The sequence below is a fragment of the Lethenteron reissneri genome, chromosome 45, assembly GCF_015708825.2.
Source record: "Lethenteron reissneri isolate LAM-NWPU_2019-01 chromosome 45, ASM1570882v1, whole genome shotgun sequence".
Lineage (NCBI taxonomy): Eukaryota > Metazoa > Chordata > Hyperoartia > Petromyzontiformes > Petromyzontidae > Lethenteron > Lethenteron reissneri.
Window position 1 is genome coordinate 2,557,403 of NC_083823.1, and position 17,618 is coordinate 2,575,020.

General features: G+C 49.5%; 1 protein-coding gene across 4 annotated transcripts in view; it reads right to left on the reverse strand.

Moving 5' to 3' along the window:
* Nucleotides 1-106: 106 nt before the first annotated feature.
* Nucleotides 107-17,618, reverse strand: part of LOC133353981 (diacylglycerol kinase delta-like) — a 70,672-nt gene continuing 53,160 nt past the window's right edge. For all 4 annotated transcript variants that reach the window (XM_061570540.1, XM_061570538.1, XM_061570542.1 and 1 more), the window contains 9 exons: nt 17,172-17,285; nt 16,417-16,551; nt 15,281-15,495; nt 14,754-14,862; nt 13,529-13,615; nt 12,797-12,916; nt 12,422-12,530; nt 11,613-11,743; nt 107-11,342 (listed from right to left, as the gene is read on the reverse strand). In XM_061570540.1, the coding sequence (XP_061426524.1) occupies nt 11,256-11,342; nt 11,613-11,743; nt 12,422-12,530; nt 12,797-12,916; nt 13,529-13,615; nt 14,754-14,862; nt 15,281-15,495; nt 16,417-16,551; nt 17,172-17,285 (1,107 nt within the window). In that variant the 3' untranslated portion in view covers nt 107-11,255. The remainder of the gene's footprint in view (nt 11,343-11,612; nt 11,744-12,421; nt 12,531-12,796; nt 12,917-13,528; nt 13,616-14,753; nt 14,863-15,280; nt 15,496-16,416; nt 16,552-17,171; nt 17,286-17,618) is intronic.

The window sequence follows — 17,618 nt, forward strand, 5'->3', positions numbered from 1 at the left end:
ATCGCTATGTAACGTTCCGCACGCGGCTTACCAATGCAAATGCGTCGATCTGCGTAGATTCTTTTTTGGCAATGAAATCAAATTGTTTTTTTTTTTAAAGCATTTTATTTAACAAAAAAATGTACCACGCATCTTACTTTTTGGGTGTGCTTTCCTCCGGGTAACGATAACAACACGACGACGACTACGACTACACAAATAATGAATCATTCACAAGTCACTGGAAGAGTGGATATTCTGTATTTTTCGTGTGTGTGTGCACGTGCAGACGACGTTCACTTTCAATGAGGTATTTCGAAATGCCTTCTCGCCACTTTTCCTTCTCTTTCAAAATGCGTTATGTACAAAAAATAGCTCAAAGTCACGCACATTCATATGCAACACGTCCTGTTTGCATGGGGGGAGGGGGCACAGGGAATGTTTTTTTTTGCGGGGGTGGGGGGCACATCAACATTCGACACGGAGGCTGTTTATAAATAGGCGGGAAAAAACTCCGAACGAAGCAAAAGCGGTAACTTTTCGCTTTCTCTTCCACAATGTTCCAACAAATAAATAAGGACAGTGCCCTTCTTCGCCTTGGCAAGGCAACGGGGGTTAGGCTGGGAATGTGTACGACACGTACACGCACTTACAGATATGTATAGACACACACACACACAGTGCACGTATTCATACACAAAGACAAACGACCCCCCCTTCCCGTGTAGCCTTAACAGACTGTGGATGCAAGTGCTGTTAGCAAAAAGCAATGACACACGAGGGGGTTTGTGGGTGGCCAAAACGACGCCCGGCCGCCTTTGTCTCCCCAGCGGCGATGTTTTTTTTTTTACACCGCACCAGGTACTCATTTGAGGCTGAGTCGACCTAGGGGAGGCCCAAGACCGGTTCAGATAATCGTCAGTGTATTGACGGAACTCGAACTTGGATAGCCGGGTTGGTAGCGCAGCGTAGCGCTAAGCGCTACACTACCGCTCCCCACACACACACACAACGTACACAAACGCACGCATCCGTTACACGCATGTACATTTAAGCATCAACACAAATATACATTCGCTGACGTACACAACATGCATTAGGTGCACGTTTGCGAAGTGCATACAACACACGTGTGGGCGATAATAGGTTCACGCGTGGCTGCAAGTAGTTCACGACAGAAAACCGCACAACACGAGCACAAATCGACGCCTCCCAACAGCGAAATGTCTCCTCCCTCTCCAGTCCCGAGGCGTTTCACGGGGTGAGAGGGGGGCTCACACGGCCAGAGCGGAATTCGTTTGGAGAACCTTGGGATCGCACCGACGCTGCCAGGTCAACGCCCTCTCTAGGATTTGAACTCGCGACATTTTGATTGCAAGCCGCTTGCTCGACAACAGAGTCACCCGCTGGGGTTCCACACGGAGGCTTTCGCGACCAATACTATCCATGTGAAAGGGTTTCTGTTTAATCAATAAATGTCGTGAGTTTACTCTCCAACACACCGGTGTGCTGAAGCAGTAATTGGCATGTTGTTGTTTACGTGGCCAACCTTACTAATTGGGCTGTGCCGGGTGGTGGCAGGTTTAACGACACAAATTAACGCGATCTAACCCAACAAAAAAACAACCTTCACTATATCCATCCATACTCACGAAAACTTCAAATCTAGATTATATCCATCCGGATGTTAAAGGCAATGGGGGAGGGGGGGACCCAATGTGCTCTCTAGCTGGACAACCGCAGAGGGCATCATGTTGGAATAAATTTGCTGTTAATGGCACAAGGCAGAATGTGTTGGTTTACATTTCAAAGTATAGCCACCACGATTCAAACTCTTCACACGTGTCGACTCAGTGTGTTTCCCCCCAGACATCATACTTCTCAGCGAGCTAAGTTCGACTTGCAATCGAGTTCGACACAGTGACACCAGGTCCCGAGACAAATCTACCCCGGTTGCCACCTGAACACAAAAGCGCCAACTCCAGCAGTACGGGTCAAACCTGGACAGGTGGCAACTTACACTGGGGGCAGTGGCCAAAAGGCGGGTGGGGGCGGGGTCCAGGGTGGATGAACCAATGAGCTGCGCTGGTTTGACCTTTACTTTGACACAGGTCAAGAGAATTATCGCCAATGGTGAGTGTTTGAACAGTGCTGGATTTTATGATTTTATTATTAGTTTGTATATCGTAATGCATTATGCTGTACATAGTGCATATTACGTTGTGTGTGTTTGTATTATGGGGTATGTGCATAGGTGTGTATTGTAAAAAAAATAAGTGGACCTAGCCTGGCACAAGCGCCGCGGTGACGTCACCCCCCACTTAGTGAACAGCGCTCGCACCTACCAGGTGGACCGTGCAGTCATCAGACGATGCACGTGACCTCACTGGCCAAACGTTATGCTCTTTATAATGTTTTTTTCGGTAAAATCACGTAGGTAAAAAATTCAAATAAACTAAATCACGACGTTTCACTGCTGTGGCGGTTCCACCTGAAGACGGAAGCTTGTGTTGCCTCCGAAACGTCGTGATTACATTTATATGAATTTTTCACCCACGTGACTTTACCGAAAAAAGAGTATGAATCCTTGCAGTCACGAAAACTTCAAATCTAGAATTTATGCTCTTTGACCCAACTTGATAAAGTCGGTCAAAAGAGCACTTGGGGTAGATAAAAAAAATGTAACCATCATAGAATTATTTGCTGAAGCCAGTAAAAAAAACTAGAATTTTAGTTTCATTTAATCGTTAAGTGATTTTTAAGTAGCTTTAAAATGGCATCAGAACAAATGTGTTTGAATGACTGGTGTATAATTGTGTGATCTACCTAATTTAACGTATCTTTAAACAAAACCGCCATTTGCCGCGAAGTGGCAGTGACGTCACCACGGCGCTTGTGCCAGGCTAAGTGCACGTTAAGGCCACGTGAAGTGTCGAACGCCCGCTGGCAGGTCACGGGGCAGACCCAGGAGCCATGGGTCAACTTAGATGACTGGCCGATGCACCACCTGTGCCCCCTACTGTGCCAACATGCTGTGTTTTAGCCACCTGGCACTCCGCTCGTTGTGAGCATCGCTCCTCCGCCCTCCGTTGTTGCTGGAGAGAGACTGCCTCCAACTGCACAGTAGCAGAGTCCTTCACGAGCCTCCACCAGAGGCTGATCTTGACACCGCTAGTACCAGTCATCGGCAAGTCCACTCAGCTCCACGTCCTCTTGCACCACATCACTCAATCTCTTCTCAAGCCGTGCCGTGCATGTTTAGCCCCTTCTATCCGGCTGAACAAAAGCTGTTTAGGCATGCGGTGGCTGGGCATGTGGGCTACATGGCCCAGCCAACGCAGCCTTGCCTGCCAGAGGAGCTAACCGATGGCACTTTGTCCAGATCTTTCAAGGATTTGTGAGCTCCTCACACAATCCAGCCTGGTTAAAGCCAGGATGGATCGTAGGCAGGCCAGCCTAAATGTTTCTAACCAGCAAAGATGTTCAATTAAGGGGGGCCCACGTTTCGCAAGCGTAGAGAAGGGAGGGAATGACCGTGGCCGAGAAGACCTGAAGTTTCGTGTGGAGCGACTGAACAGGTAGCTTCCACACAGCGTTACGCAGCCAATAAAAAGATAATGCCGCTCAACTGATTCGGAGAGCTGGTCATAAGCACACTGCCCAGGTATGGGAAACACTCCACTCTCTCCACAACTGCCCAATCACCAATTGGGAGATGTGGGGGTTGAGTGTCTGATTGTACAAAATACCTAGGCAGATATTTTAAACATAAACACATTAACAGACATACACATAAATGATTATGTACAGACATATGGATGACACACACGTGCCCATGGGACACATAACACAGACAGGCGAACGATGCAACACAGATACGTGTGCATTGATACGTAAAGATACTCGGGACATCCACGCACGTACACATGCGACACGCACACAATAACAAAGTCACATACACAAAAATACCAACAGCAATGTGCAGACACACCCCCACCCACATAATTAGCTGCACGACTCACAATTGTTTAAACCCAAATACAAAACGCAAGACGTTTCCGTCTGATGCCAAGGGCTATTTTACATCAGTGCCTCGAGACCCCTGCCCAAAGACCCGCTAGATGAGTGGGAGCCTTCACGAGGGCAGCGCCTACAATGCAGATTCTGGCTTTTGACTCGCCACCAATACATTCAACCGGATGCTCAAGCGTAGCGAGTTGACTGCACAAAAGACTAAAGTGTCAAATTGAATGTGGCATGCCCACTATTGCTCCGAGGGCTAATGTTTTAAATTATAATAAAGATATGGGGACGAGTAACAACACGCGGTGAGGCCTGCTGCACATGTGACTCCTACAGAAGTGGTTTCTGGGGCGGATGTCTTCAGCTGCCTCCAGTCTGGAACTCCCTTCTCCCACAGCCAACCATGCTGTTGATGTCCTGCCCTGGTTCCAAATCCAGGTTCAAGGCTTTCCTCTGCCTATGTGAGTGGCTGCCTATACCCATATACAAAATAAATACGGCCTAATTTCTGAAAAGCGTCTTGAAAATGGGTCACTTTAGACGTTATATTTTATTTATCGTTTACCTAATCGGGTGATTAAATGGCATAAATGGACAAACGATACGAATCCACATTGCATTGTATCTGTGGTGCCATTCCACGGCCGTTCCTCGATACGATTGAACTCTATCACCACTTTGACCGTTCTCTGCAGTTGTGTTAGGAGTCCATCTGCCGAATAGCTCGGCCACGGAACGCCGAGGAACAGACCAAAGTCAATGTGACAGTTCGATTTGTGCAGTCACTGCCGGGTGGGTCGAGACCATAAATTGTATCAACTCAAGAGGCCGGTTACATCACACGAGTGGCTAGAACCCAGAATTTATTCCAGCATACTCTTTGTTTTTTTTCGGTAAAGTCACGTAGCAAAATTACTTTACCAAATTACTGTACCACTTGATGCAGTAATTTTGCTGTGACGGTGCCACCTGAAGACGGGAGCTTGTGTTGCCTCCGAAACGTCGTGATTTAATTTATTTAAATTAAAAATTTTACCTACGTGACTTTACCGAAAAAGCCAAAGAGTATGGACCCTTGCAGTCACGAAAACTTCAAATCTAGAATTATTCCAGCATCTCAGCAGCGACTGGCTCACTGTCTCCGACACAGCAATTGTGAAATTCATCCAGCCAACTCGTTCGTTCATTTCTCAATCCGCTTGTCCTGGTGAGGGTTGCGGTGGCAGCGTGTTGAGTAGTGGCGGTCCAGAGCTCCCTTTCCCTGGCGACAGACTCTAGCTCTTCCTGGGGGAATTGCCAGGCGTTTCCACGCCAGCCGAGCCACAGTCCCGCCAAAGTGTCCTGGGCTTGGCCCTGGGGTCTTCGCCCACTCATCATATTTATTTTTTCATAAATCAATTAAAATTGTATACATCCTCGCTATGCAATGCCATAAAAGAAAAAAATACATATTAACAAGAGACACTAAACAAAATAAACCTGAGTAAGTTCTTGATGAGACAGATCTATAAGATGGGTGTGGAGTTCTGCGTCTGGGCTGCAGAGTAGATATGAAGTTGTTGGAAAATGCATTTGTATTATTACCCAGGAAAGATCTCGAGACTCATCATTAAGAGGGCCCTGCCAAATTTGAGCAGGAGTGGGGCGATGTTGCTGCTTCTGCTGTGTGCATTCTAAATTGAGTAATTACCGTTGTACTTGTGCGGCATTGGGATGTTAAGCCAATACCAGTAATCATTGTAGGTTTAAAAAAATAAAACAAACGTTGGCATGAATGTTTACAGGAATGTCTGTCTCAAATGTATTTCTACCCGATGACGGTTGCTTGTGTTGCAATCGAAACGTCGTGTTCTATTATTTAACTTTACCGAAAGAACCAAAGAGTAATTCCTGCAGTCACGAAAGCTTCAAATCAAGGTTATAATTATTCATATCCCGACTTAATAAACAGCGCAGGTTGAGTTTCTGAGTTGTGGGTCTAAGCTACGGAGCGGCTACGGAGCGGACACGGAGCCGTTAGGCCTGCGCTAGAATGGATGTGAATTCTTGGTGTGGATTAACACCTCGGTCAACACATCTGTAGCCCAACATCAGCGTCACGACTTCAACCGACTACATTGGCGAATCCGCCTGCAAGGAATGACTGGCGCCACAACACGACCACAAATATAGGCCACAGGTCCCTTGTCTGTGCAGTCAGACATCTTTTTGAGTGGTCCTCGTATTTACACCACAATGTTTTTTTTTGGCATGAGCACTCCACAAAGACTTGGTGGAACACACACACAACAGCCATAGAATTTGTACAGGCCAGCTGACAAAAAAACAACGTCACCATAATGTACCCGGAGAAAACGCCACGCATAACTTGGGAGAAGGGGAGGGGGGATAGTTTTCTCAAGTCCACAACACAGATCGGTCAGAAACACGATTCATCTCTTACCATCTCCCGGTCACCTCGAAGCTCAGCGATTTGGGGAGTTCTTCGCTGTATGTGAACGCCTCCGAGTGAGCCAGTGACCGGACCTCCACATACATAGTTTCAGGAGAGCAGCTGATGGAAAGTTCCATGTACTGATCCAGTGAGCAACACGTGGCCCTGATGAGAGCCCTATTATTCCTAGACACAGCTCCCCCCTCCCCTTCAAGTCCGAAGCATTTGGTTCATCAATGTACCAAGGGCTTTAATTTTACCACCGCTCAGAATAACTCCTCTAGCACCCATGGAGCTCACTACTCACAGCGCTCCTCCGTAACGAGTAGGGTGCACTTTCCCAACAAGCGATTCTCTGGTTGGGGAGACATTTGGACGGCACTGGGAGCCACTTCAGTTGTGGATGTGGGAATTTTTCAGATTTATCTCGATTCTCCCCGATTGTTTTTGTAGTTTTAGATTTGTTTTGTCTTTCAGAGTTCTCAAATTTCCAATGAACATAAGAGGACAATTAATTTAGCACTGAGCATTTGTAGTCCTTGATAAAAAAATATAAACATTCGCCCTTTATTGTAAGCACCGTTCCCCTTCAATATCAAGCCACAGACTTTTCCATCAGCCCTCCTGCATTTTACGGAACAATTACAATGGGGAACTGACTAGCTACCTACTTAGTCAGTCTTTAGGAGTTGGATCCCTGGTAAGTTACATACTGGGTAGGGGTAGTAAGGCCTTGTCAATGTAAATGTGTCATCAGACACACAGTGGAATGTAAGTAACCCTGTGACACCATTCTCAAGAGAAGGCTTCTATGGACCACAGTCAATTTTCAAAGACCTGGCCATTGACACAGTGACATCAAAATACACCAAATATTCATACGTAGCCACCAATATAAATACCCCACGTTTAGACTCAAAAGCCTGTACGCACACGCGCCATTAGCGAGCGCTTACTAAGGCCGGCGGTGTGGGAACACCGCTCTTGCTTGCCTTCATCTCCCCGGTGCTGATTGTTTGCACCCTCCACTCAATTCAAGCCGAGCCAACCTAGAGATTGGGCCCTGGACGGGTTAAAATTCAACTCGCCACTGGCGTGGACGGGAATGGAATCCAGGTGGCTGGCCTGGTAGCACAGTGCAAGAAACACTGCCCCATTTGCTCCATTTTGTACACGCGTGCACGGAACTGGCAAATTAGAGCCAGGAAAAAAAAAGACACTCGACATCAAAGTGTCCCGGCAGCTTTGGGAAAAAAAAAAATCAGCCTTTAGCACGCGGACTGAAATACGATAACCGTTGATACAACATCGACGACGGTAAAAACGGCGAATAAACACCCGCACAAAAGCAATGCCCGCACTCCGGAGCTCTCGAACGGACGAATGATTCAAGTCGATTCGTTTGGCGCGGCCAATGGGGTGGGGGGGTCTGGGTCCTGCGCGCTGGGCAGAGCTTGCCAACCGAGCCAGCCTGCAAGCAAGTCGACAGTTCAATCCCTGCTCCAGCTACAACAAGAGGCTGTATGCTGCAGATTGGCAAAGGTAAAACACAAGGATGGGGGAGGGGGCAAACAGTTTGTGGGTCGAGCATACGTGCCCTCACCACACTAACACAACAGAGACTGGCCCATTTAACAAAAGCCAACCATGTACTACCCCCGTCCGTAACCACACCAGCCAACTAAACTCTACTGCTGGACCTAACCGCGCTAAACAATACAACCCTAGCCCAGGGGACGGCAATCAAAATTACAAGGAGCCTTTTTTTTCTTTCGAAATCGGTACAAAACTCAATATTTCAAGAGCCGCAACGCACGTGAATACTACGTAACATACACAACATCACGAAGCAGTCCGTAAGGAGCTAGCGCATGCCCGAGCCCGAATGTCACGAGCGATACACCGTCAATATCCATCCCTAAAGCACACTAGGCCAACCACTCTACGCGTAGCCCCAGCCACACCGGCCAACCAAATTACCGGCCATAGAACGAACCACTCGAGACCACCAGAATCGAACGAGGTCAAATCACAAAAGCCTGCCAGACCCTAGCCCTGCCCCTATACTAAAAACTCGTCACCAATAACCTATGCCACTTGGCCCTAGCCAACCCAATACACGATAGCATGACGGCGATTAGAATGTGGCTGCTTAGGACGATGCTTCCGCTACTGCTGATGTTGTTGTTGTTGATGCCACAAATGCAACCCATTGCTCCAGCCACAAATGCAACCCATTGCTCCAGCCACAAATGCAACCCATTGGGGCCCACTGCCGTGTTGCCATGCGATGTGTACAACTTCTGAGCAGCAGGAGGGATTGAACTGCGACGGCTGGCTCGGTGGTGAGCCACATTTAAACGCCCACCTCTCAACTTGTGGGAGAAAAGATATTGCACACGTTAAAACGATCACTTTTTCAACACTCAGCGCACGCTATTACAGATGTTTCACTCCAATCATAAACCTCATTTAGCTTAAAACAACACCAATTACAATAACATTAATAGTAGTAATAAATTTAAGAACGCCAACCTTGCAAATTAAGACATGTACAACCAAAATATTAAGGTCTGGAAAATATCCTCGACGATTTTAATTTAAAAAAGGGTTTAAAATTTAACCCGATGTTAAAACTTAAAAAAATCTAATCATCATCTTTTTTTTTAAGTGTTGGATTATTTTTTTTTGGTCGCGTCAATCATGGCACAAACGTGATGAAGCTACAACAGTTAAAACACACGCTCCTCCTCCTTACCATTTTGTTCCTTTTCATTTTTTTCAGTATAAAAGTCAAACAAGGTTCATAAAAAAAAACAGCCAGCACAGTGCATGGGTGTGCAATCACAGGACACACAACACGCACACAACACGCACACTACACGCACGCTACACGCTACACGCACGCACACTACACAGATGTTTTTTTGCATGATTACACACAAACTTAAATAAATGCGCATAATAAACTTAAATACACAGGATACACACACACATACACACGAAGATCTCCCCGTACAAACCTTACAGATTGTTGGGGAAGGTGCTGTTAGCGAGCATCTATTAAGGCTGGCATGGCACACAAGGGGGTTTTTGTGTTTATAGACTGCAACAGGAACTCATTTAAGGCTAAATTGACCTCGGGCAGGCTTTAGACTAACGTGAGCTGCAGGCGAGAATTTAACTCGAGTTTCCGGGTTCGTAGCGCAGCACGCTGATCTCCACATGCAAAACACACAGACCTCCTATACCGATACACACGCACACACATCGCACATCGGACACATACACAAATGCATCCCTACACAAGTAAATCTACACACACATGCATACGCACACACACACATACATGCACACAACATCCATACACGTGCCTACTCACACACCCAAATATACCCATCCACTCGGGCTGGAATAATCCACCGCATCGTATTGAACCTTGCTTTTAGGAAACAAGCATCGTACCACGTCTGTACGGATCGATGCTTTTTGACTTGTATATGTTGTATGTAATAGGTTAAAAATTGTCTCCACCGCCAATAGAGGTGTGACCATTCCTTACAATGTATCAAAACAACATTCTGTACTTGACTCAAATAGAGACGACGAATCTTGACAATTCATAGAAGCACCTTTGGAAGAGGGGGGGGGGGGGGGCAGTAAAATTGTTTCACCCCTAGAACTTTACCCATTCACACACGTGCAGGTCTACACACACACGCACGCAAGTCTACACACGCAGGTCTACACACACGGACGCAAGTCTACACACACACGCACCCACACCCACACACTGACGGTCTGGCTGCTTTCAATAGGGGAGTGGGGGGGGGGCATCTGCCCCCCTGTGTTTTGGTCAAGTCCACAGTCCTGCCGTGGCCTTTGGTAGTGGAATAGACAGACAGACGCTGCGCAGGAGCCCACGCAACACGAGGCTGAGGTCAAGACACAGACGTCCTCGGTGCTGGGGTCCTCTTTTGTGCAGCTTACTTCTCTCTGGTGCAGCTTAAACCTCTGTGGTGGGGCCTACACCTCTGTGGTGGGGCCTACACCTCTGTGGTGGAGCCTACACCTCTGTGGTGAGGCCTACACCTCTGTGGTGGGGCCTACACCTCTGTGGTGAGGCCTACACCTCGGTGGTGGGACCTACACCTCTATGGTGGAGCCTTAAACCTCTGTGGTGGGGCCTACACCTCTGTGGTGGGGCCTACACCTCTGTGGTGGGGCCTACACCTCTGTGGTGGGGCCTACACCTCTGTGGTGAGGCCTACACCTCTGTGGTGAGGCCTACTCCTCTGTGGTGGGGCCTACTACCTCTGTGGTGGGCCTACACCTCTGTGGTGGGGCCTACACCTCTGTGGTGGGGCCTACACCTCTGTGGTGAGGCCTACTCCTCTGTGGTGGGGCCTACTCCTCTGTATTGGAGCCTTAAACCTCTGTATTAGGGTCTACACCTCTGTGGTGGGACCTACACCTCTGTGGTAAGGCCTACACCTCCGTAGTGATGAGATCTCCGTAGTGGGGCTTCCGTGGTGGACCCGATGAGCTGGTGACGAGACCTCCGTGACGAGACCTCCGTGAGGAGACGTCCTTGACGGGACCTCCTTGCTGAGACCCCCGTCTTGAGACCTCCGTCTTGAGACCTCCTTGTTGCGATCTCCAATGTTGAGACCTCCACGATGAGATCTCCACGATGAGACCTCCTTGCTGAAACCTCCGTGGTGGGACCTCCGTGGTGGGACCTCCGTGGTGGGACCTCCGTGGTGGGACCTCCCTTGTCACGGGACCTACTTGATGAGAGGTGAATGCTTGGAGGCTCTCAGAACTCCCCTGTGGGTCCCTTGTTGAGCTCTTTGATACCGTTGAGAATTCGCTTGACGTGGCCAACTTTGGAGATGCCCAGCTCCTGATGGAATAAACACAGCAAGGAGGAGGAAGGGGGGCAGCACATAAGGTGGGGAACTATGTCTTTGCGTACCGAGCCAAGGTGTCTCTGTGTAACAAGTAGTGTCTGTGTAACATATAGTGTATATGTCTGTGTATAGAGTAGCGTGTATCTGTGTGTGTATCGAGTAGTGCGTCTGTACGGAGTGGTGCGTCTCTCTCTGTCTGCCCAGTGGTTTGTCTCTCTGTGTGACGAGCATCGCGTGTCTCGCGTCCCTTTCGCGGGCCGCACCTTCAGGTCTCTCCTCTCGAGCTGGAGGAGCTCCGTGCCGTGGATGTCGTGCCGAGCGAACGACTCGCGGTGCTCGCCCAGAGAGAGCAGCTCCAACCACGCGCCCACCTCCTCCACACCCCACTGCTGGACTACAGGGACACACGGACACACAAAGACGTGGACACGCGCAGGCGCGCCAGTCGGCAACATTAGACGCCGCGTGCTCAAACACACATTGGCAGAGTTATATCGGCAGTGACTGTGTTTCGTAGAGAGTGGTGGTGGTGGTGGTACACACAAATACAAAGATCCCCTGTATAGCCATTAACAGACTGTTGGGGCAAGGGCTGTTGGTGAGCACCTATGAAGGCCGGCACGGCACATCAGGGGGTGTGGGGTTGCCAACACCACGGCCGCTCGCCTTTGTCTCCCCAGTGCTGATGTTTACACACCGCATCAGGTACTCGTTGAAGGCCGAGTCGACCTAGGGGAGGCCCAGGACCAGTTAACATTTATCCACAGTTATTGGTCGCGAGTGGGAATCGAACTCGGGTAACTGGGTTTGTAATGCACGTGCGGCGGTAATATTATACACAAATGCAGCTGCACCGTCACACACACAGAGCAGCAATTGCAGACACGGCACAGGGGTGTGTACGTGGGAATGTGGATTTTCGACCGTTGTTCTCAGGGATGCGAACAGAGACGATTGCTATTTTGAGCAGGAATTCTCGCTATGTTTTACTCCGCCGTCTGTTACGACGAAGATGATGATGAACACAGGGGCGTGGAGGCGCAGCGCAAGGCAGTGTACATGGGCCACGTACCAGGGAAGGGAGCCAGCCCTCTGCTGTCACGCGGCTTGTGGTTCTTGTCTCTCCGGAAGAGACGGAACTTTGAGCTTCGGCTCCTCTTGGAGAACTCTACCAGAGCGCCCTGCAATCCACAGGCATGTGGAGATACACGGAGACATGGGGGAGACACGAGGAGAGTGAGAGAGAGAGACAGTATGTGAGTGATTAAATTAGTGAGTGAGTGAATGAGCATTTAAGTAGGTGAATTGGTGAGTGATTGAATGTTTGAGTGGGCGAGTGATTGGGCGTGCGGATGAGTGTATACGCGAGTGAGAGTTTGCAAGTGAGTGAGTAATTGGATCGGTAAACGAGCGGGCGGGCGAGCGGGCGAGTGGCGTGCCTCCTCACCTCCGAGTCCGACGCCCGTACGCTCCCCGAGAGCCACGCGATGTCCCCCAGGCCATGCAACTCCTGCTCGACGCTGCCCAGCGCTGCGCCCAGACGCTCCTCGTGCGACGTGTCCAGCAGCTACGCCCCACCACGACGATGCAACACGCACGCACAGTGATACGACAAGCACACACGCAAACACACACACAGACACCTCCCATTAGCACAGTTGGCTACGTACGGTGCTAAAAGTTCGTACACACATTTCATACGGATACACGCGAGTGTCTCTTTTTGCATAGGACACGTTCAACGCTCGCCAACTCATTTTGTACGCTTTTACGCATTGCTCTCGTACCGATGGCTTGCCACCCGTGCGGTTTGTGTGTCCGCGTGTGCCAATCGGCGCATTCATCGGTAAAGTTCAGCAGGAAACGATAAGTGGTTCCTGACTTTCGGAATCGATAGTCGATCTCTTAAAACGGTCAAAGATTTAGTGGTTATCGTTTATCGACCCTGGTTCGATTCATCCCGTTATTTGGTCACTACCCACATACGAATACGCAACGAAGACGACGACGATTGCGATGGAGACGACGTTGAAAACGCTGCTGATGACGACAAACCAAAAGATGGGCGAAGGTGAAAATCAATGACAGTGAAGACGGATAACGTTGGCGAAAACAACGATGGTTCCTTGAACACACATACGGTCGGCGAGCACCTATTAAGGTCAGCGGTGGATCGTACCAGTTTCCCACAGAGGAGCTGGGCTGTCTCGCTGTGCAGCGCTTTCACCTTGTGGACGAGGTCCAGCACCAACGCCTGGCTCAGCGGCTGTGCCATGGGATGGGGATACATAAAGATCCATCTTATAGCCTCGACAAGACTTACTGGGCAAGTGCTGTTAGCGAGTAGCACCTATGAAGGCCGGCACGGCACACGAGGGGGTGGGCAGCCAACGCCACGCCCGGCTGCCTTCGTCTCCCCAGCGGCGATGTTTACATATCACACCGGGTACTTCCCCACGCCCCTCCGATTATCACGGTGAGCTCCGTACGGCGTGAAATAAGTTCAACATACATACTCAACACATTTATATAATATCAACAAACATATACACACATCCAAACCTACACAAATTCACATACACTTATATGCAGAGATGTATATACCGACACACAAAAACACGAGATTTCCCCGCTCCACCCCCCCGGGGAACATGTTGTGAGCACCGACGGACGCTGACACAGTGCTCGTGTCTTCATCTCCACTGCTTGGTGCTGAGCTGGGGTGGAACTTCCACATTCCTATGGCAAGAGCCAGTATCGCCGAAACAACAACTATTGACTCCCCATAAAGTGACGCTTCCCATTTTAGTTGGCGCCAGAGGGGTGATGATGATGATGTCGATTACAATAATAAAGAGAAATGAAGATAATGATGATTGTGACAAACATGATGATAATTGTTACAAGATGATGATTGTGACAAACATGATGATAATTGTGACAAGATGATGATTGTGACGAACATGAAGATGATTGTGACAAACATGATGATAATTGTGACAAGATGATGATTGTGACAAACATGATGATAATTGTGACAAGATGATGATTGTGACGAACATGAAGATGATTGTGACAAACATGATGATAATTGTGACAAGATGATGATTGTGACGAACATGAAGAAGATGATGACTGTGGCGAGGATGAAGATGATTGTGACGAACACATACAGATGATGACGAAGATGATGATGGCAACGAACACGACGAATGAAGAAGATGGGAGTCGGACGACGAATGATGGATGCCGTTCAAAACCCTCCACCCCTCACCGCCCCACCGCCCCACACCGGGATTTGAAATCGCGAGGTTCCCACTGCCGAGTCGACGAGCACCCCACACGCCCCCCACACGCCCCCCACACGCCCCCCACACGCCCCCCGCCCGAACGGTAGGGGGCACCTCGGAGTCGGTGTTGGCGTAGATGGTGGCGAGGGCGTGCGACACGGCGTTCACGGCGTGCGCCAGCTCCTGCTCCAGGGCGTGGTGAGAGTCGGCCGCTGTGCGGATCCTGAGACGCACGCACACAAAAGACAAAGGTGTCCCCCCCTCTCCCGTGTAGGCCTTTCAGATTGTCGGGGCAAGTGCTGTGTAAGCAAGCACCTTGGAAGGCCGGCACACGGTGCACGTGGGGGGGTGGTGTGGCCAGGACCACGCACGGCCGCCTTTGTCTTCCCGGTGCCGATGTTTTTAACCGCTGCACCAAGTTATAATTTTAAGGCTGAGCCGACCTACGGGATGCCCAGGACCAATTTAGATCTCGTTCGTCACCAACGTAAAGCCGTGGCTGGGAATCGAACCCGGGTTGCCAGGTTGGTAGCACAATTCGCTAACCATCATGTCACCACTCCCCACTACTCACACCGGACATTTGTACACACAGACAAATGCATAAGCGTACAGGTACACACGCGCGCACACATACTCACTCCTTCATGAGTAATCGTGCAGTCTCTGCAAACTGATGAACTTGCTCTGCCTCTGCTCCCCCAACCACCTCGGGCACCAGTCCACCGCTGCTGCCCCCTTGCAAGGCATGCTGGGAATCGCTGCTGCCCCCCTGTAAGGCATGCTGGGAGCCTGGGCGTGCAGAATCATCGCGATGCTGCTTGTCCTCCCACAGCTTTAGCGTGCTCTCGAAAGCCTAGCATCCACACAAACGGATCCTCATCATCGTCATTACCCATTTATACTGCTGGATAAACAGAGGCATGGGGACTTTAAAAAAGTTGTACATTTTTTCAACAGCCGTGATGGGAAATCGAATCGGAGACCTCCAGCGTGAGAACCATTACATTATCACTGCTGTTTAAGTCACACTCATTGTCATCCTAACCAGTGTTGTCATTGTTACTGTCATGGCAATCATCATTATGAACCTCTCGGTGTAAGATCTTGGACCTGTATCTCAATTGCACTGGCACCTTGTCTCTGAAATGGAATTTTTTGCACTTTCTGTACACAGCATGGACGGGTTGTGCTTTTTCTGTAGGATTTTATTGTTTACGTATGCGATGTTCAGATTTGTGTACAATGAATTTTAGGTGTATCTTGTAATTTTATTGTTTGTTGCGGTTTAACCCAAATCAAGAGCCGAATGGCTCACAGGGTAAATCCTAATAAATTAAAACTGAAACTGAAAAGCGATTATGTACTGTTATTTGTAATTGTACTACGATCAGTCTAAGAATAATCTCAGTTATTTTTGCTCAGATTTATCTTTTTTTCAACGTCTGCTCCAGTACTTTTACTGTCTTGCGATTATAATATATTTTGGTGAACCCAGATCGGTCTTGCAAATGAGAACAATCGGAACTCTTTGAGTTCCCATCTGGTTAAACAAAATAAACTTGACACTTGAAAAAGATCCAGCCCCAACATTTTTAACCGAGATCTCAGCAATAACTGGTTCGGCGTCTCCAAAACTGCCTTCAGAAGTAGCGATAACTCAGTCCCCTTCTGCAAGCCACTGAACCCCTTCTCTCTCTCTCTCTCGGCCCTTGAACCCCTTCTCTCCAGCATCGTCAGTGCTGTTGCTGCTGCAGTGGAGGCGGGCGATTCTCACTCTGTCCCGCGTGAGCATCTGAGCGCGGTTGCGGTGAGCGATGCGGATGAATCCGGGCGGCTGCACCCACGCCTCCCCGTCCACCTGCACGGGCAGCCCCTCCTCCCCCAGGATGCTGATTCGCACGGTGCGGCACTGCAAAGACAAAGATACCCCGTGTAGCCTTAACAGACTGTTCGGGAAAGTGCTGTGAGCGAGTAGCACCTATGAAGGCCGGCACGGCACACGAGAGGTCTCCCGAGTGGCGATGTTTTTACACACCGCACCAGGTACTCATTTGAGGCCGAGTCGACCTAGGGGAGTCCCAAGATCGGTTCAGATAACCGTCACTGTTATATTGGTGGCGAGTAGGAATGGAACTCGGGTCGCCGGGTTTGTAGTGCAGTGTGCTAACCACTGGGCCACCGCTCCCCAGGTGCAACACGGTACACGCGCGCAAATGTTTGTAAATCATCGTCATCAGTCGCCAGCGATGAAACGTCCACTTCTGGTTCAAGGCCTCCCCAACCACTGCCACACGTTCCACGATTCTGCGATGATGTAACGAATCCTCCGAGTCTGCACACGAGCTAATTTTCATCGCTCCATCTCCACAGCGGACGTCCTCTCGGATGCGTTCATACATTAAAATGCTGAAAAATGTACTTGCAAAATAACTTAATTGGGATCATTATACTTAACAACATCACTCGCGACCGCGAAAGCTTGGCATGACCCTCCTGAACAAGGGGCCGTGTTCTCCTCCATCTTCTCACCTGCGCGATGCGGTGGTACTGCAAGTTTATAACTCTGGACACGGCCATCTGCATGCTGCCAAACACGGCCACCACCTCCAGGATCTTGTCGTCAAAGGAGGGAGCCGTGAAAGTCTGTAACACAGGGCAGCAAGGGAGGCGCAAAGGCAGACCCGGAACAAATGAGCAAAACAACCCTTTCGCATCACCTCCCATGAGCTGTCATTAACTCGCAGGCGTTTGGATCGCAGTGGGTCTGGGCCGGACGCGTCACGAGGAGGGATGATGGTCGGTGGTCGAAACCGATGACGGAGTGGCAGCTGGAAGTAGCGGAATGCGCCCGAGAGGACGTCTACCACGGAGATGGAGCGACGGGGTCAGGTCCTGTGCCGCGGTGCTAGACGGGTTGTTACATCGCAGGGCTGTGAGCGACGATGATGACGATGATGACGATGATGGCTTCATCCA